The sequence below is a fragment of the Xiphophorus hellerii genome, chromosome 7 (assembly GCF_003331165.1).
Source record: "Xiphophorus hellerii strain 12219 chromosome 7, Xiphophorus_hellerii-4.1, whole genome shotgun sequence".
NCBI classification, from domain to species: domain Eukaryota; kingdom Metazoa; phylum Chordata; class Actinopteri; order Cyprinodontiformes; family Poeciliidae; genus Xiphophorus; species Xiphophorus hellerii.
The window spans coordinates 31,692,579-31,718,980 of record NC_045678.1 but is presented as its reverse complement, the minus strand read 5'-3'; the positions used below and the strand labels follow the sequence as shown (position 1 = coordinate 31,718,980).

The window sequence follows — 26,402 nt, the reverse complement described above, 5'->3', positions numbered from 1 at the left end:
ACATTAATAAACCGTCACATTAATAAACCGTCACATTAATAAACCGTCACAGTAATAAACCGTCACATTAATAAACCGTCACAGTAATAAACCGTCACAGTAATAAACCGTAACATTAATAAACCGTCACATTAATAAACCGTCACAGTAATAAACCGTCACAGTAATAAACCGTCACAGTAATAAACCGTCACATTAATAAACCGTCACAGTAATAAACCGTCACAGTAATAAACCGTCACAGTAATAAACCGTCACAGTAATAAACCGTCACAGTAATAAACCGTCACATTAATAAACCGTCACAGTAATAAACCGTCACAGTAATAAACCGTCACATTAATAAACCGTCACATTAATAAACCGTCACAGTAATAAACCGTCACATTAATAAACCGTGTTTAGACACAAAAAAACAAAAATCTGACTCTAAAACAGCCTCTGGGTTTACAAAACGTTTGAGTTTATATTTGTTTGTCCTCAAGCTACACGGTGGAAAATCCTCACAATCATTAGCATCTTTAGCTTCATTAGCATCTTTAGCTTCATTAGCATCTTTAGCTTCATTAGCTTGTGTACCATCAGTAGCTTCTGTAGCATTTTCATCTAGCTATTCAGCTAGCACATCTTGTGGTATTTCTTTCTGCGTTTTGGCTAAACAAAACAGAAAAGCACATAAACTGTAACACAAATGCACAAAACATTTTGTTTGAAAAAAAAAAGTTAAACTTTAATAACAAAATTGAGTTTTCACTGCAGAAACATTTGGTTCTCTTGAGCTTTTTTCAGGTGTAATAACTTTAGCAGTTAAAATGTAAATCCAGTGATTAAGTTCATCCACTTTAATTCCTGTTTATTAAATTGAATTTCCTGCCAACACAAAGTCAAGTTTTATTTTTTTATGTTTACTGGTTTCAAACTGCAGAGGGTCTGATTAGCTGGACATTCCTGGTGAACTTCCACTGGTTGGCCAGTAGGAGGCGGTGCACCGAGCACCACAGAGTCTTAATGCATTCAATATGACCAACTGACCCCCCGACTGTGGAGTCAAAAATAATTAGTAATTCATCTGATGATGTTTACAATCACTGTGAGAAATCCACTGTAGCCTTTGTGTGTGAGGGTGTGTGTGTGTGTGTGTGTGTGTGTTTCTGCAGCATGGAGCAGACGGTGCGGTCCCTGCTCCAGAACCAGGACTCTCTGGATGGACCCAAAGTGGATCCTCTGGACCTGATGAAGGCCTACAAGGTTCAGCTGTTAATAATTTTATTTTTATTCTGGAACATTTTAATTATAAAGAGCAAAGAGAAAGATGAAAGCTGATGATGAATCCAACCTGCCAGGCTTTGATGTTGCTCATTAGTAATGTGGGCGGGGCCAATCTCTGCATATCTTTCAAACCAACAAACCAACAAACCGCATCGTTAGTGGATCTGAGGTTTGTCTCCATTGTTCCTGTTTTCTGTGATAAGCTGCCAGTAATGTCAGAATGTCAGTAAGAAAACATGAATTTTAATGTGATTTCAGCAAAAAAAAACTCCTTAAAGGGACAGTTCAGCTCTTTAGAGAAGGGGAGCTGTGGAGTAGTCATGAGCAGCTAGTGTCTTCCAGGCAGCAGTCAGAGAGGAATAAATCTCGTCTCTGTGGAGTTTTTATGCACCTTATTAATGATGCACCAATTAGAGATTTTGTGGCTAATTTTCAGTCACAACATTTGTAAAATCTGCTGATTCTAAACAAATTAGATTTCTCTTTCAGTTCTACAGATACCAACAAAATACGTTTTTCCACTTTATTAAAAAAAAAAGTTAATAGAAAGATATTTACAGTGAAATAAACTAGTTATTTTCTTGCAAACAGCCTTTATGTGACAGAGCTGCAACCCTGACAATCTAAAAACATCAAAGTCTAAATGTTTACACCAGGCCTGGAGGTGATGTCACACTGTGTGAGAGCTCAAACAGCTCTGCACTTACACAGAATCTAACTGTTTCAAAATAAAGACAAACAGTTCTTACAAAGTTCTTGAATCATTGATTATTAGCCATTAGCATGATTAGCATTGCTATTTGTAAGCATCAGTCTCTGTGTGTTTCCTGTTGAGCGAGTTGCTCTTTTACGAACCACAAAATGTTTCCTAATCCAGCAGAATCCTAACGGATTCACCTGCAGAAAGAATCGACTTCACTGTAAAAACTTTATTCGCTAAACTTTCACTTCCTGTTCAGACATGTATCAGACTGAATGGAGGAAGTTCCTGACTTTATTGAATATTATTAAAGAATAACTAAGCACTATATGAAAGTTTATATTTTTTTACCCCCAGATAGGTAAAAAAAAAAAAAAAAAACTACCCAGGTGGGCGGAGCCAAGAGACACGGAGGGGCGTGGCCTAGTGGGTGAAGGGGGGGCTTTGGGAAAATCATTGCTGACAATTTAGCGAATTTGTCGCAACATTTAGTGACTTTTCAAAACGTCAGCTGACAATTTTTAGAAAATCCGACTCGCGACAAATTAGCAACATTTTTCAAAAATACAACAAATCTAGTGACTTTTCTTCAGAATCGCGGCTAGCGTCGCATCCTTTGCCTTTTCTCTGCTTCCTGCGCAGGACAAGCTGCTGGAGGAGATGTGGAAGCAGCAGGACAGTCTGGACGGCGCCCCCGCCGCCGAGGCGCCGCCGTCCCCGCAGGCCGCCGCCGCCACCGACAATCCTCTGCTGGAACGCCTTCGAGTGCTGGAGGTAAGCCGGGTTTGAATGACCTTTAGCCTTTCACAGACTGACTCATTTCTCTGGGTGTACTTAGTTCAAGGGTGTACTTTCTTTTTATCATGGCAGTAAAACAGAACAAAGAGAGATGTAGGTTTGGATCAGACGATCTGGTCGTCCAGCCTGAAGGTTTCCTCAGGATTAGCCGGTTTATTAATCTGAACGTTGGAGTAAAGCGGTTCTTCTTCTTTGTCTGTTTTATTTCCTGCTGCCTGCGGCCGCCTCCAGATTTATGGGGTAATCATTTCTGGAGAAAAGTTGCCTCCAGACTCTTAGAAACGGTTTCTGCCCCAGTCGGGGAAATTGAATTTCACCTTCTGCCGGATCGTCACGGAGTTTGATCCCTGAAATTTACAGCATCACCAGTTAGGAGAAACATTTCTGCTGAGATGGATCCAGGAAATGCTGCTGCAGGCAAAGCTTGGCTTTCAGACCATCAGCTGATTTAGCTTTTATTTCCTCGCTTGGCGTCGTTTTAGACTGGATGACCTGTATTTACTGGTTTAGGTTTTATTCCAGCAGGGAGCGTTGTGTGGACTGGATTATCTGGATTATCTGGGTTTTTTCTGCTAACGGTTCTGATTCGTCTCTGCAGGCGGAGAACTCGGCGCTGTCTGTGGAAAACGACAACCAGAGGAAGCAGTACGAACGCTGCTTAGACGAGGTCAGTGATTTGGTTTGGTGTCAGAGGTCACTATGAGAACCAGGCTGCTTCTGGTTCTTACAGTGTGAGATTATAAACCATGAAAACAGGAACAGTTTAATCCGACTCCAGTCTGCCTAGTCAAAGTCCGGTTCGGTTGGTGAGGTGTGGATGCTAACTGACCTCTGACCTCTGGTCCTCCAAACCTCGGTCTGGGTTCAGTTGAACTGAACTCTGGTTCGGTTTGAATCTGAACGCCAAGCGGACCGGAGACCGTTCCAAAAGCAGGAAGTGGACTACAGCGCAGAGCATTCTGGGTAAATCCAACCAAAGCTAACGTGCTAGCCTAGAGCTAGCAGCAGAAATGGCTCCTGGTCTTTAGCCAAAGACTAAAGAGAAATCCTCCAACGCTAAAATCTGACGCCTCCATCTTGTTTCCATCTGGTGAAGAAGGAAGTTGCTCTCAGTGTCTTCAGAGGTTTTTGTGTCGTTTCCTTCAGTGGTTCTTGGTGCAGCGCCCCCACAGGCCAGGAGGGGAACAGGTTGGTCAGAGTTATTTGTTGGTAGGAAAACAGGATTGGTTTCAGGAAAATGTCCTGTTAGTTTTGTAAACATTTTTCTTACATTTCAGGAAAATTCATGGTTGGTTCCAAGACAGTAATCTGTGTTATTTTTGAAGGATTCTGTGATTTACAGGAAAACTTCCTATAAATAATAATAGTTAATAAATCTATCAAACATTTATAAATAATGATTTTAAAATAAGTGTTCATAAAGACCTTTTGGCAATAATCTCACCTACAGCATAGCGTCAGTCAGACTAAGAGCTCTGTTTATAATTATGAGAATAAAGTCATAATTTACCTTAAGAAAGTTGCTAAATTAAGAGTAAACAGTTATTTTAATGAGATAAAAGCTTGGACAGTCAGTTGGAGGTGTCGCCGCCCTGCAGGCTGGTCGCTTTATGAAATGCTGCCTGTGTGAATTTTCCAAACTGAACAGAAATCTGGGATAATTTCTGAAGAATCAGACATGAGAGGAAATCCTGCTGGATCAGACATCCTCTCTGCTTTCGCTCTGGAAATATTAAGAAACTGATTTTAATTAGAGCGAGAGGAAAACATAACGCAGGGTTCAAAGAAAGGGTTTTTTAGACGTCGTGCTGAGGGTAAAGTTTGGAGTCAGTGGAGGCAGCCGCTGGTTGTTTACCTCCAGGTCGACGCTGTGATGCAACATCCTGTCACTTTGAGCTCATCGCTCCTCATTATTTCTGTTTTCCAAACCGAACTGCAGCTCAGATCTGTGCTAACCTCCCTGTGCTCCTCCAGGTGGCCAACCAGGTGGTGCAGGCGCTGCTCACGCAAAAGGTTGGTTCCTGCCGCACTCAGAAGAAAGAGCCCAAACGCTTAGAGTTAGCTGGGCTGAAACTGATGGTAGAGACGCAGAAACCTCCATGAACAGAGCTGAAGCATTCAGCTTTGGCTTAGCTTAGCATAGTTTTGCTTACCTTAGCTTAGCATAGCGTAACAAAGCTTAGCTTAGCTTAGCATAGCGTAACAAAGCTTAGCTTTTTTTTAGAAGCTAGTTTTGAAGGAGAAGTGGTGAATTTGTGTTTGTTGTGTCTTCAGGACCTGAAGGAGGAGTGTGTGAAGCTGCGGACCCGCGTGTTCGACCTGGAGCAGCAGAACCGGATCCTGAGTGTTCTGTTTCAGCAACGGGTCAGAACCTCCACCGCTCCCGTCTCACAGGTAGGAAATCACCGTGTTTGAAATTTACTCCCACAGTTCTCCAGGTTCTGCTGGCGGCTTAGTTTTGTTAAAACACATTTTCAAATATAAACTAGAAAAATTAGCATTTTCCTGGGAAACTCTGGTGTGAATGAATTTGAATCTTTTTGCTGAAATTTGCTGAATTATTTGAAATGAACTATTCAGTCATACATTGATGAATCTGAACAGAATCGCTTAGAGCTAGGAGAGCAGCGTACAAACAATTAGCTAACATCTTTGGCGACATGCTGGTGTTTCCTGCCATGTTTCATAACATTAAATCCCTCCATCTACAACGTATGAGATCAAATCACATAAAACGCTAATGTCAGCTGAAACTGTCAGTAGCTACGCTAATTTTAGCTAAAATGCTAAAGCCCTCATGCTATCACAAACATGTTGACTAACATTGATTTAGTAAATCCAGTTTGGACCCTCCTTCGCTCCGGGTCTGGATCAGCCTCTGCTGCCTCCATGTTGGATCGTCCTGCGTTAGAATGCAGACGATAACTGAGAGAGAATTATGGATGAACCAGTGAAATGGAAAATGTGTTTCTGACTGGAGATACGCTTGTTAGCTTCCCTAATCACTCTGACGGCGCACCTGTTCCCAAAAGGCTGGCTGACTGCGAGTGAGAGCGGAGCGACTCGCCGGGAAGGAAAGAGACTCCAGAGCTTAAACACTTAAATTTCGTTGTTCTTGTGACAATGACAATAAAGATCTATCTATCTATCTATCTATCTATCTATCTATCTATCTATCTATCTATCTATCTATCTATCTATCTATCTATCTATCTATCTATCTATCTATCTATCTATCTATCTATCTATCTATCTATCTATCTATCTATCTATCTATCTATCTATCTATCTATCTATCTGCTCTCTTTGCTCGGCCTGCTTGTTTGCCGTCTTTGGCTTTTTGTTTAAAGATTGTGCAGAGAAGCCGAGGGAGACGGAGAGAACAAACACGGCTGCTCCGTCTGAGGAGCGGCTCTGCTTCTCCTCCCAGCAGAAAGAGATCGTAGAAATGTTGTTGTAGAAGCTGCAGGCCGAGTTCTCTGGTGTGAAATCCTTGCAGTAAAACCCAGGCTGCTGGTGTCCCTGATGGTTCTGGATCTTTTTCTCAAATAGACTTTTCCTTCCACTAAACTTTCCATTAGTAAGCTTTAGCTTTAGCACTGACCTTGTGGACTCATTGCTGGACATCTGTCAGGTCAGACCAGGGGTTCCCAAAGTGTGGGTCAGGGACCCGAGGCAGCCCCTCTGGAGTTATTCTACTAAATAATGACAACTGGCTGAACTGCTCTGCAGGGAGGGAATATTTATACAATTTATACAAGTTAGATAGAAATCTGTTTTGCTCCAGGTTGATTAGTAAAAGCTGTCCAGGGTGTGAATACTTTTTATAGGCACTGGATGTTAAGGGGAAGAGCAGCTTTAGGAGCAAAACGTGTCCTTCCTCCTCCTCTTAGAGACTCAGTGACGTTGGGGTGAGCAGGACCGAATTATTTCTCAAACCTGACAGAATCAAAGCAAAACTCCATGATGAAAGGATTGAGAGTGGATTTTAAATGATGCTGGCCCTTTAATACAACTCAGCTAATGTGAATTTATATGAAGTAAAATGTTTGCAATATTTTATTGAGTTTAATGAAAATATTCTTGTGGATAAATAAAAGAAGCCGAGTCTGTAGTTCATGCCCCAGTAAATATGGACTAAATGACGGCGGCCATTACCCAGCAGCCATCGTGTTTCTGAGTCCCAGGTAAACCATCAGGTGGTTAAATCGGCTCTTAATGCGCCTTAATGCCGCTGCTCATTTACACATTAAGAGAAAAACACTTCGCTTCCTTCCTGGGGAATATTTCAAAAGCTTTTACTGAAAACTGGGAGATGAAGCAAAACCTCAAACAGAGATTCGTTAAAAGCAGAATGAAACCCGGCGGTAATAACAGCCTGATGTTCCCTAATAAAAACAGTGACTAATAAAAACAACTGCAGCGTGTCGAATGATGAAGATGATTCTCTGTTGCATCAAAAAGGTCTGAAACGTGAAATTCAGCCAGTAAAACGGCTCAGCTGCTCTGACTTTCAGCTCCGACTGAAGGTTTCCTCAAACTGTTTGGCTTTTGTCAAATCTCCGATAGCGTCACCGTGCCGACGGTAATTAGCTCCCAGATTAATCTGCGGCGGCGCGGCATGAAGCCAAGTAGTCAAATAATAGGTGAATATCAGCTAAAGCTCTGAATGGCTGCAGTCCCCAGATCCCCCATGCAATTATTTTCTATTCACATTAATTATTGCTAACAGATGACTCTAACGACTTTGAGAGGAAGCTGACCATGACAGCTTTCCAAACGATCAATGCTGCTTCAAATGGGGTCACAACACTTGACTTGGTATTTACCAGATCTGTGAACCTGGAGCCAGCAGACGCTGCGCTTCCTGCTCTACACAAAAACAGAAAATCAAACAGTCCATTTAAATCCATAAAAATAAAATTTTTCCTAATAATTTCACCTCTTCAGGCATGCAGCTCTGAACATTCACTGAGTCTGGAAAACTGTTGGATTTGAATCTGTTGCTATGGTGACTTAACTCAAAACATCAACCGGTGCTGCGCTCACTGCTACTCCGCTAACAGCTGAGCTAATTTGTCATTTAGCAGTTTTGCTAGTTTTGAAAACGTTTAGCGCAATAAATAAATATTTCCAGATAAATTCCAAAGTGTTAATCTACTTGGTTGTTTTGCATTCAATTAAAGTTCAACGTTTGTGTTGATATTTTGGTTAACACCTTTAAAAATGTTCAAGTAGTTAAATGTTTATGCTCATGCTCTTATTTTGAAGTTGGTAAAACTGTTTTCTCTGCGGTTCCATTTCCTCTCCTCACATTCTCTCTTTTCTCCCAGTAAGTAAAACAAAACCATGAATGAGAAACTGCTGCTGGGTGGGTGTAGCACTTTAGCATTAGCTTCTGCTAACTACCATGTTGGTGTAGCATGTTAGCTTATGCTAAATACCATGGTGGTGTAGCGCTTTAGTGTTAGCAGAATGAATGTTTATGGTTATTGCTTTAGGATTAGTGCAGCAAACGTTTTACTGAGCCGTGCCACCACAGGAATTAGTGTTTAAGGTTCTGATTTCAGGGAACGGCGACAGACTCAGACAGGGTTGGACTTTCCCACGTCACCTGAAAACAAGGAGACCAACCATCAGACTCTTATGGAGAGAGAACAGCTGGTTGGTTCTGGATCAGTTTGTTGTTTTGGACCGAAGTAACAATCTTCATCTCATGCTGTTGTGCAGAAAACCTCAGACTCAGTTCAGTTAGTGGCAGCTTCAATTGGACCAGATAAATCTTTACTATGAAATGTGTCTCTAATGAGCTTCCAGTGATGCGTCAGTAAATCAGATGTGTGTTTTACTGTGAGCGGTGCGTCACTTCTGTTTTTATTTTGGTTGGTTTGGATAGTCGACGGCAAACCAACCGTCGACTAGGCAACAGAGGCTTCCCTGTGAGTCTCAGTGGTTGATTACTTATAAAATCTTTTCCAGGAGGTCCAAAGAAACGGAAAAGCCAGAAGTATTGCTGCAGGAAGATGGCCCAGCCTGCTGAGCCTGACCTGCCCACGAAGCAGCGGCAGTGAGCTGTCTCTGTCCAGTGCTTGCAGTGAATACTCCAGTGGTTCCCATACATGGGCAGACGGACGCGGCTTCTCCAAGCAGGTACGTTTCTTGTTTTGTGCTGGTCTTATTTCCTATCTTTAACTTCCATTGTAAAGATCAATAAATCGGTTGCTAATGTCTCCACAGTGGGCCTCCAGCCGGGACAAACGCATGAGCACTGGCTCAGTATCCAGCAACCATTCAGTGTTCATTGAGCCGACAGACTTGGGATGGAAGGAGGGCCATATCCTGAAAGGCCTGAAGCATCTCCAGATGAACAAGTCCAAAGAGGCAACCTCAGCTGCAGCTGTTCCACACTGCAAAGACTGCATGACCTCAAACGAGGGTATTTACTCCTCTGGTGTCAAGTCGCACCAACAAGGGTCTCCTGCCAAGAAAAGTTCAACAAGAAAACCTTTGACAGCTGAGCCGCAGGCGTCCATCCTGGACTCTGATGATCCAGATGAATCTGGCGAACAATCAACAAAAAAACGCCTTCATTTGGACTCACTAGAGGTTTCTGCAGATGAAGTTTCTCATGAAGACTCGATTCTTCCAGCTAGCTCTGGTCTCTTCCCCTCACCTGACTCTGACAACTTCCTGTTTTTAGAGGCCCCCACCGTTAAACCTGGTGTGAGTCCAACAGATAGCCTCACAAAGTCTGAGGGACTCAACAGGAACTCATTAGATAAACACATATCAGGAGTGAAGCTCAGCGACAGGAATAATAATCAAGAACAGGCCACTGACCGTAAGTCCAGACTGGACTGCAGCCAAAGGCAGCAAGGCAGACTTCCTATCAAGCAAACAGAAGCAGAGGAAAATGATGTGAGCTCCTCAGCTCAGCATTCTGCAACCAGAGCTCTGAGCTGCATGAATGAAGCCAGACAGCGAAGCGCTTCAATGGAAGTGCCCCACTGCAGAGACCAGGCAAATCCAGCCGGTGGGGACAGCAGGGACTGGACCAACTCAGAATCTCCACAGAGGAAACCAAAACCTCAGTTTTGTGACTCAGCAAGGAAAGCTTTCATTCTGAGAAGCAAGAGTGCAGATGGAGGCCAAGATCAGCTTAAACATACCCATTCTCCTCTACATCAGAAGCTCATCAAGGGTCAAAGACCCAAAGGACAGGTGACCTCTCCAGTACACAGTGTGCCCAGCAAACGGGCCAACCCTCACGGGTCCAGCAAGTGTACATTACCTAAAACTGACAAAGATCAAGATGTTTCAATGCCAGTCGGCTCCAAGTGTCTTGAGAGTATGCAACAGCTGTCTCCGCTTGCATCTCCTGTGAAACAGTCAAAGATTCTTAAGTCACCAGGCATCAAGGACAGCTTGAAGAGTCCAACAAAACCATCAAATAGAGTCTCAAGCAATGACTGTGCTGAAGAGAGCATCTATGACAACCTGCCCTGTTCACCGAGGAAACAGAGACGCCAAGAAGACCAGGGAGATTCGTTCAGATCCGAGCGAAGGTCTCCATCGCCACCGCTACCACCAGGCCGAACTACGTCTCTTCTCCTTAAAGCCGGGTCCGACAGCGCAACCAAAGACAAAAAACTGGCAACTCAGCCTCAAAGCTCAACCACTGGCAAGCCATCAACAGCTACTGACTTCAGCTCTGTTTTAGAGACTCAGCAGTCCAACATCATAAAAGATAATCAACTTGCTGACCTGCAAATGAGAGACGTCTCCATCAAAACCTTCCTTACCGATGGGTCAAAGATTCCTCACCTCCCCGTTAAAGAATCACAATCCTCAGACTCAGTTCAGTCGGACAGAATCACCACATGCCACAATGAGAATGGATCAACAAACCAGAACATCCTACAGAGATCCCAGCAGAGCATTAGTGAGCCAAAGCTTTCTGAAGTCCTGCCTACTGGTTTCTCTAATGTTTACTACCACAGGGTTCCCAGTAATCCGCACACATCCTCCTCAAATGCTGTGAAAAGGACACTTCCTGTGAATGCTAAGTCTCATGAAGCAATCTCTGGACAGAACACCAGTACCTTCTTGATCTTTGGGAGACAGAGTATTGACGACCCAAACAGTCTGCAGACTTTTCAAACATTTACATGCGATCCCCAAGTGATGCATGAATTTGGTTCACGGGAGAAGTCTTGCCGGAAGATTGAGACCCGCTGCAACTCCCTGGACTCTGAGCCTCTCCAGCCTGCAGCGTCTGACGCCAGCGGGATGTTAGACTGGGGGTTTGATGAGCAAGGCTGGCTGTTTAAACGCTCTGTGTCTGTGTCGACCAGACCTCTTCTCAAACCAGTGATGGGCATGAATGGAGCTAAAGCTCGCAGTCAGAGCTTCGGTGCACGCTACATGGACAGACCAAGCTTCAACAGATCTGGGAAGGTCCGGACCCAGATCAAAACCCATTCAGGGAGCTCACTGAACTCTCTTGGGGATGTCCTTCCCGGTAGCATGAGCTGCTCCAGTAGCTACCACTGTCCAATGAATCGATCCCTACTGAACAACTTTCTGATTGAGGAAGGACTGACAGTCCCGTCACATCTGGGTTCATCCAGTGAAAGACTTCAAAGTCTTAAGCTGCAAAGAGAGCAGGCTAGGCGCCTTCAGATTGAGCAGCAGTTTTCCAGCGCCTTCGGTGAGCCGGTCTCTGAGGAACCCGAGAGACAAAGCACCATAACCACCATCGAAGAGAAGGTGATGCTTGGCATTGAGGAGAACTTGCACAAGTCACAGGAACATGAAAAAACGAACGAAGTGAAGCAAAAGTCTGGCTCTAGCATTGCAAGTTGGTTTGGTTTCCGTAAGAGTAAACTTCCGGCTCCAAGCAACAAAAAGACGGATCCACCAAAAGCAAAGGAAGAAAAGCGGGAACAAAAGATTACGTCTCTGCTGGGAGGAAAGAGTTCAAAGTCAGACAAGAAGAAAGACAGACGAAAAAGTGATGGAAAAGAATGGTAAGACACACAGACACATCCTCTCAACATGTCCAGACGTGTCCCTTAGAGACACATTGTGATAGTTGAGTAAATCCTCGATGTGCTGAGTCCATACGACAGGAAAAGGTCGATGAATCGTTTTTCTTTCAGCTCTGTGGGAATAAGAGAGCCCCATGATGCAGTTCGGGCCTGCATCTCCATGCCCTGTCCAGGAATGTCCCTCACTGAGATCCAAGGTCATGCTAGCATCATAGCGGACCCCCAGGTAAGACTTTGAATGGTCCAACTGGACTCTTATACTTTTTTAAAGGTTTTATTGGCTCTAGTGGCCTTTATTTGATAGTGAATTGACAGAAAAGTGGGTAATGAGAGACCAGCTCAGAAACTGGGTCTGGTCCAGTTAAAGGGAACCAGGTTGGTTCCAATGACTTACAAGGTTAAACATATCAGCGAAGAAACGATGAAGAATGTCTTGTGACGGATCATCCTGATTTCTCTGCAGATGATGAACCGAAGACCTGACGGTGAAAATGGATCCAGTGTGAGGAGCCAGGACGCAGTCACAGGTCAGCCTCCTCCTGCGTCTGCTGCCGGGTCGAGTGTTCAGTCGTAGACAGTACCTAAATGTCCTGATTCCTTTAAAAGCATCGTGACGAGTTGGCTTGTGACCGATGGTGGAACGTCCAGGCATTAAGGTTTTGTCTGTGCTTGCCATTTTACAGTTTGCAGACAGAAGTGAAGACCAAATATGACAGACATGTGTAAGTCATGAAACATGATGAAAACCCTAAAATCAGTCAAACAAACTGCAAAATGCTGAGTTCTGTCAGTTTGTGCTTCTCTATTCATCCACAGTTCATCTGATCAGTTCCTGCTCTGCATTCAAACCATCTCAGGCTCCAGCGTTCAGATTCTGCTCCAACATTTTCCACCTGGTTTAACCTCCATCCTCACACATCCACTCGCTAACGTTCGCTAGCATTCGCTAACGTTCACTAACGTTCGCTAGCATTCGCTAACGTTCGCTAGCATTCGCTAACGTTCCCTAGCATTCGCTAGCATTCGCTAACGTTCGCTAGCGTTCGCTAACGTTTGCTAACATTCGCTAATGTTCCCTAGCGTTCGCTAATGTTTGCTAACGTTCCCTAGCGTTCGCTAATGTTTGCTAGCATTCGCTGATAAAGGCTCGTTACGTTACTCAGCCGGATAACTACAGCGAGCTTCCAGTCACTTTCTGGTTTAAAACCACCAGTCTGACGTTTTGCTGAGGTTTATGTTGTTGACAGAATCAGTTGTTTGAAACGGTAAAATTCAAAATAACTTCCTTCATTTTGTAAAAAAGTTTTCTATGCTTGCTTGACTTTGTTTTGGTTTTGGATTAAATGTGCTAACGTGACAAAATGGAAACATATTTATCAAAAAGTTCTGATGTATCGATCCGCTGACGGGTCTGTGCCTTACCAGAGGAACCAAACTCTGAGAAATGAAAAGGTCTGTAATTAATCCCAATTGAAAACCAGATTTTGACAAAATCAGCAACATTTTTAATTCAAAACCTTTTATTCCTCCGTTATTGAATAAACAGCCATCAGAGCTGAATATTTCTAGATTTTTATCTTCATCCATCAGGTTGGATCAAAGAGCTTCAGGAAGCTCATGGAGCTTCTTTAGAAATGTGCAGGCTAACATTAGCAATAGCTGCTACATGTTAACATTGAGATGCTATTTCAAACTAGCATAACTTCACCAATAGGCTAACTGCTCTTGGCATAATTTGCAAACAACAGCAGTATTTTCCAGCATCCAATCAGATCGCTTAGAAGCAGAAATTACCTGAGAGAAGCAGCTTCATTGCTAATGTTAGTGGATGTGCTTCAGATTTACGGTTGTACCAGAAACACGTGAATACAAAGGTTCCTGTCTGAAAAGTTTTAACTCATTAAAATCTATGTATTCAGTTGATCAAGATGAACATGTTAAAGATCCGTCACTCGTTTGAATGCAAATATAATCAACAGCTTTCAGATTTTCATTCATAACAGAGGAAGTTATGAGTCATTTTCCTTTATTTCTCCGTCTGTCACATAAAATCCCATCAGATGAAACGGAGTTTGTAGCTGGAACGAAATCAGCTGAATCAATTTAAGAGAAACCGTTTTCCAGCTGCTGGCTGCTCCTTTAGGATTGGATGTTGTTATTGGATGGTACTGTTAAAGTCTGGTTTTCTTCTAATGGAAGGTTCCTGTTGGCCCGTCGTCCATCATGTTGTTGTGGTTCAGATCCGATTCCTGATTCAACCTGTTCCCCTCGCTGCTGACGGCTGGAACAAAACGGCAGTGAAAGTTTATTTGTTCCGGTTTTAGTTTATTTGTTCTGGTTTTAGTTTATTTGTTCTGGTTTTAGTTTATTCGTTCCGGTTTTAGTTTATTTGTTCTGGTTTTAGTTTATTTGTTCTGGTTTTAGTTTATTTGTTCTGGTTTTAGTTTATTTGTTCTGGTTTTAGTTTATTTGTTCCGGTTTTAGTTTATTTGTTCCGGTTTTAGTTTATTTGTTCCGGTTTTAGTTTATTTGTTCCGGTTTTAGTTTATTTGTTCCGGTTTTAGTTTATTTGTTCTGGTTTTAGTTTATTTGTTCTGGTTTTAGTTTATTTGTTCTGGTTTTAGTGTCGCTTTGTGCTGCAGCTTGTTGAGGTTTTCTGACAGGCGGTGCTGGAACCTGATTGGCTGGCGGAGGAAACATCCGAGACCTCCGGGGTTAATCACCTCATTAAAACTTCAGCTCTGCTCCGTCAGCCGAGAGAATTAGCTTTCAGCTCCGGGATGATTTTAACACCAGACCAGGAGAAAACATCACCTTCACTTAATTCAGTAAACTGAGAGAGAAAGTTAAAACTTTCCGTTATCCAATTACCTCCAGCCGCGTTTCTCACATAATAATTGAGGCTTTGACTGATTTATTTATTCATGTTTCCCTTCAGGAGGGAATCATAAAAGATTTAAGAACCAGAAAGAACCAGAATTATACATACACCCCACTGACATCTGGATTAATTTAGCAACTTGCCCTTGAAACCAAATTAAAACACACATTCACATTTTTCTCACTTTGTGAAGTTAAATCTGACCAAACTCCTTTTGATCAAGTTAGTAAGAATTAAATGATTTATTTATGCTTAAAGCCAGAAAACTTGGTGAAAACAGTTCTTAGATATAAATTTTTCTCTTAATTTCATTTATTTTTGTTGTAGTGTGTTCATTTTTTTACTTATTTTAAAATGTTTTAATGAAATACTTTTTCATTAATGTACATTTTTTAAATCATTAAAAAAATATTTTTTATCTTGGGAAGAATCTTCCCCTTTGGATGGCCTTCAGATGGTTTGGGGGTGACCTCTGACCCTTCCCATGGGTCATGCTGATTTCCATGTTGGTGTTAGGTTTGAATGATGGGATGTGAATCTGATGAGTTTGGATAAAAACGAATAAATTGAGGCCAGGAGGGAAACAGAACCGGGTTAGTTTAGACATTTTGGTTCCTAACAGAAGAAACGTTTGAAACGTCTGTCGGACTTTCAGGCGTTAAACATCCCGACCCGACGTTCTGGGGTTCAGCGCTGCCTGAAGGTTTAACACCTGCAGAGGAAAACATGAAGGAAACTCTGGAAAGCTCTCCACACTGCAGGCTAACTGGATGCTAACTAAATGCCAGATGGATGCTAACTGAATGCTAACTGAATGCTAGCTTGTTTCTCTGGATTCCTGCCATTTGTTTATTCGTTTTGTTAGTGAAGTCGGTCTCTGAATGCCTTTCACCTGTAAAACGATCAATAGTTTGCTGAGCTAAAAATGAAGCATTTCGTTCAGGCCATGTTGAACCATTGTGTGCATTTCATGTTTGCAGTCATCATGGTAACACTCATCTAGCATCGTTCAGGCAGAGCGGCGGTTAAAGTGGGCTCATATCTGGATCTTATTCTCATTTTGTGATGAAGCATTAAATATTTTAGACTTTAAACTGAGGAAAACCAGGAGGCAGAGAGAAAAGGATCTGACCAAGAGAAAATGTTTTTTATTCCTCATAAAGAACCCAAAGAGTTGTTCTCGTCAATCTGCCATTTCTACTCTGAAATCAATCAGATTTAATTTGTAAAATGATCGTATTGATTTTCCTCTCAGATAAAAACGTCTCCTGATGGAGCGGCTAATTACCTCGTTCATAAACACGTTTCAAAGCTTCACAGCTCCGCTTCAGCCATGCTTCCCTGCTCTTTCATTCTGCCAACTGTTAGTGGCCAGCTAATAGCTGGTAGCTGCATAGAGGCTAGCTGCTAGCTACCTAGCTGCTAGCGGCTAGCTCCCTGTGTGCCCCCTGAGCCACTGCAGCTGTCCTCCTTGTGCCGCAGGATTGCGCTGCGCCATGCGGACGCTGGACAGCGGAATCGGGACCATTCCCCTCCCAGAATCCTGCTCCTTCTTCTCCTCCATCCTCAGCTTCCTTCCCAAATCCTCGTCGACCCCCGAGCAGTCGCTCAGCCCTCCCAGTATTCCCGGTTGCTCCAGTGAAGACGTGTCCCCGTCCCCGTTGCCCCGGTGGAGAGTCCCGTCCAGCGGCAGGGACGGCGGCCGCTCAGGCCTCCCCGCCTCCCTGTCCGATTCCTCCATGATCCCATCGGTGCCTTTTCCCACTGTGGCCTTCCTCCAGCCCACGTCTCACCCCATTGTGACCCCAACCAGAGTGTGTGACACCCAGAGCTGGCTGCCCAGACCGCCCAGAGGTAACGCAGCTAACGCAGAGACCTGATGGGCAACAGCTGCTGGTTCCTGTAGGCAGCAGCAGGTTAACCATGAGTCATAAAGCTACAGGTCACACCTAGCTTAGCGGCCTTGTTGACACTGCAGGATGTTGCTAGCTTAAGCTAAAGGATTGAGCTAATATGTTGTCTTAAGCAATTCGGCTAATATTTTATGAGGCTAAATCATTAACCTAAATATTTTACCTAGTACTAACTTGTGATAAATTAATAGATTAATTTATCACAAGTAACAATGTGTCAAGCTAATGTTACCAGAAACTAAATTATTAGACTGAATGTTTAAACTTATGTTAGCTTAAGCTAACTCCTTAAGGCAAACATGGTGGCCACATTACGAAACAAAAGCTAAAGAATGCCTTGCTAATATGACCTGATGCTAAAATATTTGACTGTTAGCTTAAGCTAAGTCCCTATGCTAAGTAATTAGGTTAACATTTTCAGTGGCTAAATTGTTAAGCTAAATATTTTAGCTAGTATTATCTCAGGCTAAATTAATAGGCTAAAGCTATTGGAGTTATAGTTACCACATTACAAACCGAAAGATAAAGATGACTAAATGTCTGAAATAATAACTTAGTGTTGCAGTTTTAGTCAGGATTTTTAATGTCTTAAGAAATCCTTTTATTGTCATTTATTTTCTCTACTTTCATTTTAGATGATTAAATTGAAGCCAGAACAAGAAGTAATCTTGTTTATAATTATTGCAACAAATTATAAAACCTAAAGCTTCTTTGAAAATAAACCACATTTTTCACAGCTGTGTTTCCCCGACTGTTTAAAAATATAATAATCATTAAATATGAAAAGTTTTGTAGACATAGTTCTTCGTTTAAAAGCTGACGTTGATTTATTTTCTGTTTTTCCAGGTGGGACGGAACCAAAGAAGCTGAGTCACATCAAACCCAAACCGCGATCCACAGCGAACCAACCGCAGGAGCAGAGCCGACTGCAGCTGGCAAACTGTGAGGAGGCGAGCAGAGCGCACTGGTTTCCAGTTATTCACATTTATTCACTGGTTTTATCAGGTTGTTATCAGGTTATTATCAGGTTATTATCAGGTTAGTATCATGTTTTGATCGGGTTATCAGGTTTTTATTAGGTTATTATCAGGTTTTTATTAGGTTATTATCAGGTTTTTATTAGGTTATTATCAGAGTGACATGGACCTGCAGCTCTTTAGTCTTGGGATGTTGGAGCAGTTTGTCAGCAGGAGCCCAGAGAGATCTGTTCAAACCTTCTGCTGCTGCTGGCGATAATCAAACTGTTTCCTCTCCAGAAACTCAGAGCTGCCTGAAAACTGAACTGTGCTTAAAAAAGCCTTTCCATTAAATTTCCATCTTCACAGAGAGGAGAGCTTAATGGCCGCCGGCAGCTGAGCGCTTGACTAACGCTCCCAAACATCTCCCCCTCTGACTGCAGCACAGTAGTACGGCAGGCCCATTTAACATAAAATCAGCTTCACCACTCTTACATCTGAAACTAATTTATGATATCTTGTTAAATTAATTTATCTCTAATTATATTCCAACTAATTGACATCAGGTTTACCATTAAGTTGCATTGAAGCTTTAATTCAAAATATCTACAATAAATTACTATCTGAAACATTTATTTCAGATATCAGAAATAAATTGTCTAGTCATAAGGTGAATTTAAAATATTTCACTTTGAAGGTTATCCTGCAATAGTCAGCCCCGCCCATTCCTCACAACTTCACAGGGCTGCCTACTGACCAGTTCTCCGTCTAACAGGTCCGGAAAATCTCTGAGACCTGGGTATTACCCTAAAAGTACTCTATAAGAGATAATCTATTTAAACTGGTGGCGAAAGTGATTCGTCTAGCTCTAACTACCTCCAATCCAGAAGTTATGACCCTTTACAGTTAAGAAACAATCAGCTGAGTAGCCCTCGCAGCTGCATAATTCCAATAACCACTTCTGTTAACGGTAGCCCACTTTCTAAATCATAACTTGCACTTGGAACCGGCTAGATTATGTTTAGTGACTTAGATGTAAGTCCCAGGGTCATTATTTACTCTCACCAAAGGAAATTATGAAGCCTCCTATTTACTGGAATCATGTACATTAGTTTTACCTTGATTAAAAGAACTGGACAAAGATTAAATGACTCTATTAATTCCAATGTCCACCAACCTCATTAGAATTTTATAGTATAAATTTATTAAGCAAGCTTGAGCAGGGATATGCGACATACAAATCAATAATCAATCGTATATGGATCAAAAACAGTGTAATAAAATTTACATGTACAATCATACTACCCTGTCTCTTTTCCCTAAGAGTTAAGTCGCAAGTTCTGAGATGGAATTTCAATGAGCAGATTCTACTCATACCCAGACGATGGTGGATCTTTTGGCAACAGGAATTTCTAGCATCCTTAGTTGAGGTCTTTGCCTTGTGTGGAAGAATCCTCCTCAGAAAGGAAACAAAGCAGAACGGGTCCGACTCCTTTTGCAAAACCCTGTTCTTTATCCCCTAGGGGCCTTAGTCCTTCCTCCAGGTCTTGTTGCAGAGTTTAAAACTGCTGGGTTGAGACGAGACCAACGGTCGAATGAAGAACCAGAGATGGGGCGATGGGACCCAGTCCTTTCTTGGCGGTGTGAAGTCTGAGCTCCTCCGTGGTTCTGAAGTGTGGTCCGTAGCTCAATCTGCTCTTGCAAGTTGTCTCCTCTTCTGCGCCGACGGACTGGGAACAACTGGTTCCTCTTTTCGCCCCGTTTTTATGCATTTCTCCACCCTGTGTGTGTATGAGAGGGTTTGGTCTACGTGACGTTCTTCACATCTGCTGTCTCTCATGAAAAAGTCCCTACATTTCCCAACCTGTTTTTGCTGACCGGAGTGGAAGTTCCCGTACTTCCCCTTTTTTCCGTTACCTCAGCCAAACTCACCGCCCTGCCCATCCTGTGCGTTCTGGCCATCTGTTCAGAACTGCTTGCGACATTTCCTGTTATCAGGACCTCACCCATACATTCCTCTTCTTTCTCTAACTCACTTTTCCATCTGTTACAATCATTAAACACATTTAACCTGCATTAAACCCATTTGAACATTGACTTCAAATTATCACAAGTTTGATCCTCTCACTTATTATAATTCATCAACCATAATCGTTTCATAGTTAAATCATTACAGAAATCAAGTTAAATCATTACAGAAATCATTACAGATCATATTTCAGAAAAAGCACATTTCAGAAGGTTATTATGTGATTATTGGTAGTCATTTTACTAATTATATTCATTCATATTCAACTTAATTAACTTTTAATCAACTACAAGATTACGTATTCTCTCTCAGGCCTCTATGCACCTTTTCTGCATGCACCCGGAAAGATCTCACACCCTATGCCAGTTTTCTTGACAACTTTTTGTTCTGACCAGTTATTATTACAATTACAGATATCTTAAATGTATTTTTAGACAGATATGTATGATTCAACTAGTGCAAAAAGCTAATGATGACTCAGCAAAACTGAGTACTCTGTAATTTTTATTTCTATCTTTTCATTAAGAAATCTCCAAATTTAATAAAACAGTTCTTCTATTTCATTATTTACATCCCAACTGTTCAGAATGACATTACTGATATTTTTATTAATTATTCTGATTTAGCATTTTGAAATTTCAATTAAAAAATTAAATTAAAAAAGATTTTTATTTTCAGCTTGTTAATGTTTCGACAGCAGAACTTTCATCTTTTCAAATCCATTTTTAATTTAATTGTTTGTGTATTTTTAGAGAATAAATTGAAATTCTTTGCACATTTATGTAATTCTGACTCATCATAGATAAGATAAGATTTATTGTCATGTCATCAACAGATTACAACGAGATTGAGATTTGCTCGACTCGAGTTAAAATGCAGGTTATGTGTATATTCATAATATACAAAGATAAAGAAATAAATAGTACAAAATGAGAATAAATAGACATCAGAAGATGGTTGCAGCGCCTGGAGGTGTCGCAACAGAATTTACATTTTTAACAAAGTGGTGTCAAGAGCAGAAGTTTGTTGTAGAAATCTTTAGTTGTAATTATGGTTTGTGGCCCTTCAGAGGATGAATTATGTCATTTGGTTCTGTGAAAAGCAGAAATCTTAAACTTTCAACAGGATGGTTAATGTTTTTGATTTTATTCAAAACTCATTTTTGTATATTTGGAATGTAATTCCAGATAGTCAGACTGAGCTGATTTTATGATAAATCGGCTTGCCATAGTAGCGGTTGAAGCTAAATGTGAGTTTCTGAAGCTGTTTTTTTCAGGGCTCTTGTCTCTTTAAGAGGACTCTGCTCTATTTACGGCGGGCGGCCATCTTTGTGTTTTCATCCTGATTGACTCGCTGCATTTGACAAATCTGGACAGTATTTTTGTTTGGTTATTTAAGGCTGGGATGAAAATGATGCAACGTCTTTTCAACGCAAAGCAAAACATCATGATGTAACTTCAGGATGATGAAATAAAAAATCACAAACTATTCTCATATTGAAATTTAATCCTGCATCATTTCTGGAGCCAAACTGATCTGAGTGTTTTAGATACTTTTATTATGATCCGGTTCATTTTCTACTGGATTCATGTTTACACTTGTTAACCCTTCGTTTGTCCTCCATGTTTTACTGCAGAGATCCTGAAGCTGGAAGATCAGGAAACTCTCACCTTAAAGACGCAGCGTCAGCCAATCAGGATGCAGGATGACGCTCTTCTTCCTGTTCTCAGACATGTTGGAGGGCTGCAGCGCTCTGCGTCTGGCTGTGAAGATGAATCCTAAAACTCTCCTTCAAAACGTTCTGGTCTAGTCAAATCCTCTTCATCACTCTGAGGACGAAGAGGCAGCTAGCGACTTTCTAATGTAGCATTGTGTAAATAAACAGCAGAGGGTTCATTTCTATCAGAGCTTCATATCATTAACTTCAGAATCAGATTTCAGCTGTTTTCCTTTTTCTTTCTGGCTAAAAGCTGCTAATGTCACTGCAGCTTCCTGCTCACCTGCCAGGTAGGAACTCAGGTTTACATCAAACTGAATGTTCTCCAGTTTCCGGTCCTAAAACCAGTAGCATTTCACTGCTTGTTCCCAGTGATCAGGCTAGCTAGCATTAGCAATACAAGCGTCTCACTATTTTAGACCTTCAGGAACCGAAGGAGCCGTTTTCTAACGGAAGCTACCTGATTTATTGTGATATAAACAATAATCAATTACTACTGTTAAAACTTATTTCTGATCACCCTGGAATAATAAAACCTTAAATTCTGCTGAACAGAATAATAAAGAGACAAACAGCTAAAATTCTGAGAGAAAATTAGCTTTAGCATGCTAATGTTAGCGTTGACTAACTACTCTTTTCTGTGTTTATATTTGATTGCAGATCATTTTTTTGCACAATTTGAACTTATTTCATGATTTCGCCATGAAGGACATGAATCCACTTTATTTTGTGTTAAATATAAAAGAAAAAGTTAGCATTGACGTTAGCATGCTAACAATAGCACATCTTATTTATTTTGATAAAATGTTTAAACTGATCAATCAATAAAATTGATTCATGCCAGCTGATAATAACAAACCTCTCACTGGTTCAGACATCCAGGAACAAAATTAGCAATATTTCTACCAGATGCTACCATTACTGTTAGCGTTGCAGATAAATCATTTATTACTGCAATGTTGAAAACTTTAAAATTTCTTATATGATTTCTGGACAATAATCTCCTAATTCTGCAAAACAAACAGATAAAAATACAAACTGCTGAAATTTTAGGGGAATTATTCTGTTAATGCATCTTCAAAAAGTCTCAACATTAGCATTAGCATGCTAATGCTAATTAGCATGCTAATTAGCAAATTTTCCTTTTCTGTGCGTATCATATTTCTGGTTACATTATTTATTGAAGTTTAATTTTTTTGTACTGTTTGAATTTATTTCATGGTTTGATCATCGATCAACTTTATTTAACATGAAAGAAAATTAGCTTTCAGATTAGCTTGCTAACATTAGCATTAGCACACACTTATTTATTTTGATAAAAACTTTAGACACATGTTCAAACAAATCAAACAATAAAATTTATAAATATTTATCTTGCATAAATTAAATTAAATTAAATTCACCTTAGCTGGAAAAATTAGCTTTAATATTTTGTGAAAGTTTACAGAAGATTTATATTTGCATAAAAAGCTGCAGACTCGTCCAGCCAACAATAACATCCAAATTAAACTTTTACTAAATAAGAACTTTTATTATCAGAATGAGTTTTGAAATCATAAATGAATCATTTCCTCACATGAAGCTGAGTGTGATCAGGAACCACAGGAAGTGGTTCTGCTACTTCCTGTCCTCCTTTGTTTCTTCTTCTTGGGTTTTTAGCTCAAGGTTGCGACGACCTTCAGCTGTCTGGGATGAAAAATATTCTGATGAAAATCTGGAGGATAAAAGTTCAGATGTTTTCAAACACAGAGGCTAATCAGCAGAAATGGATCTGAGGGGATTATTGGTTATTGACTATTGATTATTGAAGTGGTGTTCTGCTGAGGCTGATGAGTTGTCAGTATCCGACTGTTCAGATTCCTGCCGTCTTAAAATAACTTCAAACTGCTCATGTAAATATTGTTTAATGAACCATCTTCACTTTTTATCCGTCATGTTTTAAAATCACTGCAGGTTTCAATATTACCAATAAAAAGTAATGAAATATCAGATTAACATTAATGATGCAATATCTGATCATAAACTGTTTAAATCCCTAACAGAAAAATGTAATCATGTTATTTGGTCAAAATGTTTATTTTATTTAACAACATTTCTGGTTTAATTTCTTAATTCATGTTTGTGAATATAAAACAAAGAAAATCATCATCAGTAAAAAGGTGTGAATATTATGTTTACAAAATTAAACTAACAGAAATATGACTTAAACAAAACCCTGCAAATGTTTAATATTCATGCTACAGACATTTAGCAGCATCTGGTCTGAAACCTCCAGGAGGAACCGGCCAATCAGAGCCCGATCCCGACCCGGTTCTCCGGTTCACCGCCGGGTCCTGAAACCTGGAATCGAGTTTTTGCATAAACCGTTTTCAGTTGTTTCAAGATGGCCGACTGATGAACTGGTTCAGAGACGGGTAAGATACTGCCTCCTCACACCCGCTCTGCAGAACTCTGAACTGTCCCTTTAAGGCAGGACTTCATGACTCATTTCCTGTTTCTGTGACGATGTGAATCTAATTTATGGAGGAAATGTAAATGCTGAACTCCTGGACGATGTGAATATTTAGCTGTTTAAACTTTTTCTCTCCTGCATGCTTCACTTTGATGATTCATCCAGACCCAAACCATCCAGCAGAGGAACCGTTTCCACGCTGCGCAACGATGATGTCATCACTACGCCACAGTGATGACATCATCGCTTCACAGTGATGACATCAGCAGGACGGTTGGTTAGGAGTCTTTTTGCTCAGGGAATTGAACCACTAACCTTCTGATAGATGCTGTGGATTCGCTCAGACATGGAAACAGATCCTGGATCTTCCGACTCTCTGGAACAACGAATTGATTTTATCGAATCATTTTTAATGTTTGGGTGTTTCTTCTTCTTGGTTCCTGTTGTCTGGTTGCAGCTGAGCCACATATCAGAGCCATTTAAAGTCACGGCGCTCCGTCACGTTGCACGCTCTCACCCGCTCCAGTAGCTCACTCGCTGCATGTTTTAATGTTTCAGCTGATTCTTCCAGTTATCTGCGGCGGCAGCAGGAAAAGTCCCGATCCGGTTCCCCTCTTTATGTTTTCAGTTCCAGACTCAAAGAAAAACTCTGGATGATTTTTGTAAAAATCATTTTCTTTTCAAGTCCAACATCAAGAATGATTCAGATGTGAAAAACCCAAAGAATGAATCAGTTTTATGGTGAAAAATATCAGATGACTCAGCAAAACACCGGCTTTAAATCGGCTACAGCTGCCAGTAAATAATTCATCTTTATTTTGATTATTTTCTTAAACTCCTCAAACGAAGTAATTTGGAGGTAAACAGAAAAAACTTTTGCTAAAAAGGTTAAAAAGAATAAATTTAAAAGTGTTTTGTTCAGAGGCCACATCAAAGGTGATCTTCTGCTAATGCGCTAATAGCAAAGCTAATTATTATTTTTGCCCTTTAGTGCTTTTGTTAGCTTCGAAAACATTTAGAGCACTTAGCTTCTCCTAAATTAACTTTTCCAGATAAATTCTAAACGATAATTTAGATAGATAGATAAATCTTTACTCGACTGGTTGGTAAATTTCAGTTGAATAAAGTTGAATGTTGGAACAAAGTTAACAAGCAAAACTCAACGACTATAAAACTGTAACCAGGAATGAAATGTTTGTTTCAAATAATCATTTCCTGAAGCGCAAACTGTACAGGAAGGCCACAAAATTAGCCCAGTAGAAGGCGCTATGCTATAATACGCATTTTACTGTTGGCATTGTTGAAATTAGCATGTTAGCATTAGCTTCCACTGAATAATGTGTTGATGTAGCTATTCAGCGTCAGTGGAACCAATGTTTTAAAATTATTGCTCTACAGTTAGCATAGCTAGCTCTTTAGCTAGCGGTGCCCAACGCTGCATCTCAGCGTTATTTATAATCACGTTTCATTTGGAATTGGAATTAAAGCATTTTTTAATTGTGCTTTTATGGTACCAGTTAATATTTATCTACTTTATGTAAAAAACAACGTAAATATGAATCATCTTGTTGGAATAAAGTCCAGTAGATCTGATCTATAATCAGTTTTTGCTAGCTAGCCGTCCAGCAGCGCCACTGGATTGAAACCGTTAATAAATCTGAGGAACGATTTGTTAAATTAATGATTTAGATCAAATCTTCAGGCAAAGCAAAGCTGACTTTTGTTCATGAAACGTAAAGAGACCAGAATCGGATCGGGACTTTTCAAACTAAAATAAGTTCTGTGTAGAACCGTAGCGTAGGCGTCGGGTCGGATCAGGCGCTGGTTCTGATCCGGGCGGATGCAGCATGATGAAAACAGCGCCCATATTTTTCTAACATTTACTCAGACGTTTGTCAGTCAGCACCGAAGAGTGTTTGAACATTTATTGCACATATTGTCTCACTGTTGCAGTGTTTGTTTTTTCTGAATCCAATAATTGCAGTGATGTTTTCGTGTAACGGTCACCGTAGCAACCTCAGACTGGTAATCTTTGTTTTATGTTCAAAAAACAGAAATAAACTATTTCAGTACTTCTGCCTGACTGGTCGAATTGTTTGGACTGTAAAACAGAACCGGTTGAAATCAGTGGGATTCACAGATCTATGTTTCCAGAAGCTGCTCGCAGTTTCCTCCCATTTCTTTCAATGAAAAATAAAAGATTAGATAAAATTTGTTTCCTTCATCAGAACTTGGACTGAATTTAAAGCTGACACGTTGACTTTACCTAAATATAATTAAACTGATTATTTACTGTTTATCTGATGTGTTGACTCAAGAATCCCTGAAGTTTGGAGTTTTTTTTTTTACAACAAAAACAATGAAAATGAGAAAAATGAGTCAGAATCCAGAGAAAATCCTTCAGAGAAGAAGGAAGGAAGTTAAGTTGATGCAGGTTTGTGATATTTGGGCCAAAACGCTTTAAAACCAAACAGAAAGCAAAGAGTTTGGCTCAGAATCTGATTAAATCTGAGTTTCTGTTCCTGCTGTTTGAAAACTTGAGCTTCTTCTGGATTATTAATGTTCAAAATTACAACATGGAGGAATCTGGACCCGTCCCAGTTCTGAGGCGGAACCAGAACCTGGATCAGGAGAGCA

At 40.7% G+C, this 26,402-nt stretch overlaps 1 protein-coding gene across 5 annotated transcripts in view; it reads left to right on the top strand.

Moving 5' to 3' along the window:
• Positions 1-25,843, top strand: part of LOC116722899 (uncharacterized) — a 38,175-nt gene extending 12,332 nt beyond the window's left edge. For 3 of the 5 annotated variants that reach the window (XM_032567289.1, XM_032567290.1, XM_032567291.1), the window contains exons 3-14: positions 1,158-1,248; positions 2,612-2,743; positions 3,366-3,434; positions 4,742-4,780; positions 5,042-5,161; positions 8,747-8,917; positions 9,005-11,796; positions 11,929-12,043; positions 12,281-12,344; positions 16,181-16,552; positions 17,458-17,553; positions 21,233-25,843. In XM_032567289.1, coding sequence (XP_032423180.1) covers positions 1,158-1,248; positions 2,612-2,743; positions 3,366-3,434; positions 4,742-4,780; positions 5,042-5,161; positions 8,747-8,917; positions 9,005-11,796; positions 11,929-12,043; positions 12,281-12,344; positions 16,181-16,552; positions 17,458-17,553; positions 21,233-21,234 — 4,063 coding nt within the window. In that variant the 3' untranslated portion in view covers positions 21,235-25,843. Of the gene's footprint in view, positions 1-1,157; positions 1,249-2,611; positions 2,744-3,365; positions 3,435-4,741; positions 4,781-5,041; positions 5,162-8,746; positions 8,918-9,004; positions 11,797-11,928; positions 12,044-12,280; positions 12,345-12,500; positions 12,540-12,633; positions 14,190-16,180; positions 16,553-17,457; positions 17,554-21,232 lie in introns of those variants that run through there. The other 2 variants (XM_032567292.1, XM_032567293.1) reach the window with 2 other exon arrangements.
• Positions 25,844-26,402: the final 559 nt, after the last annotated feature.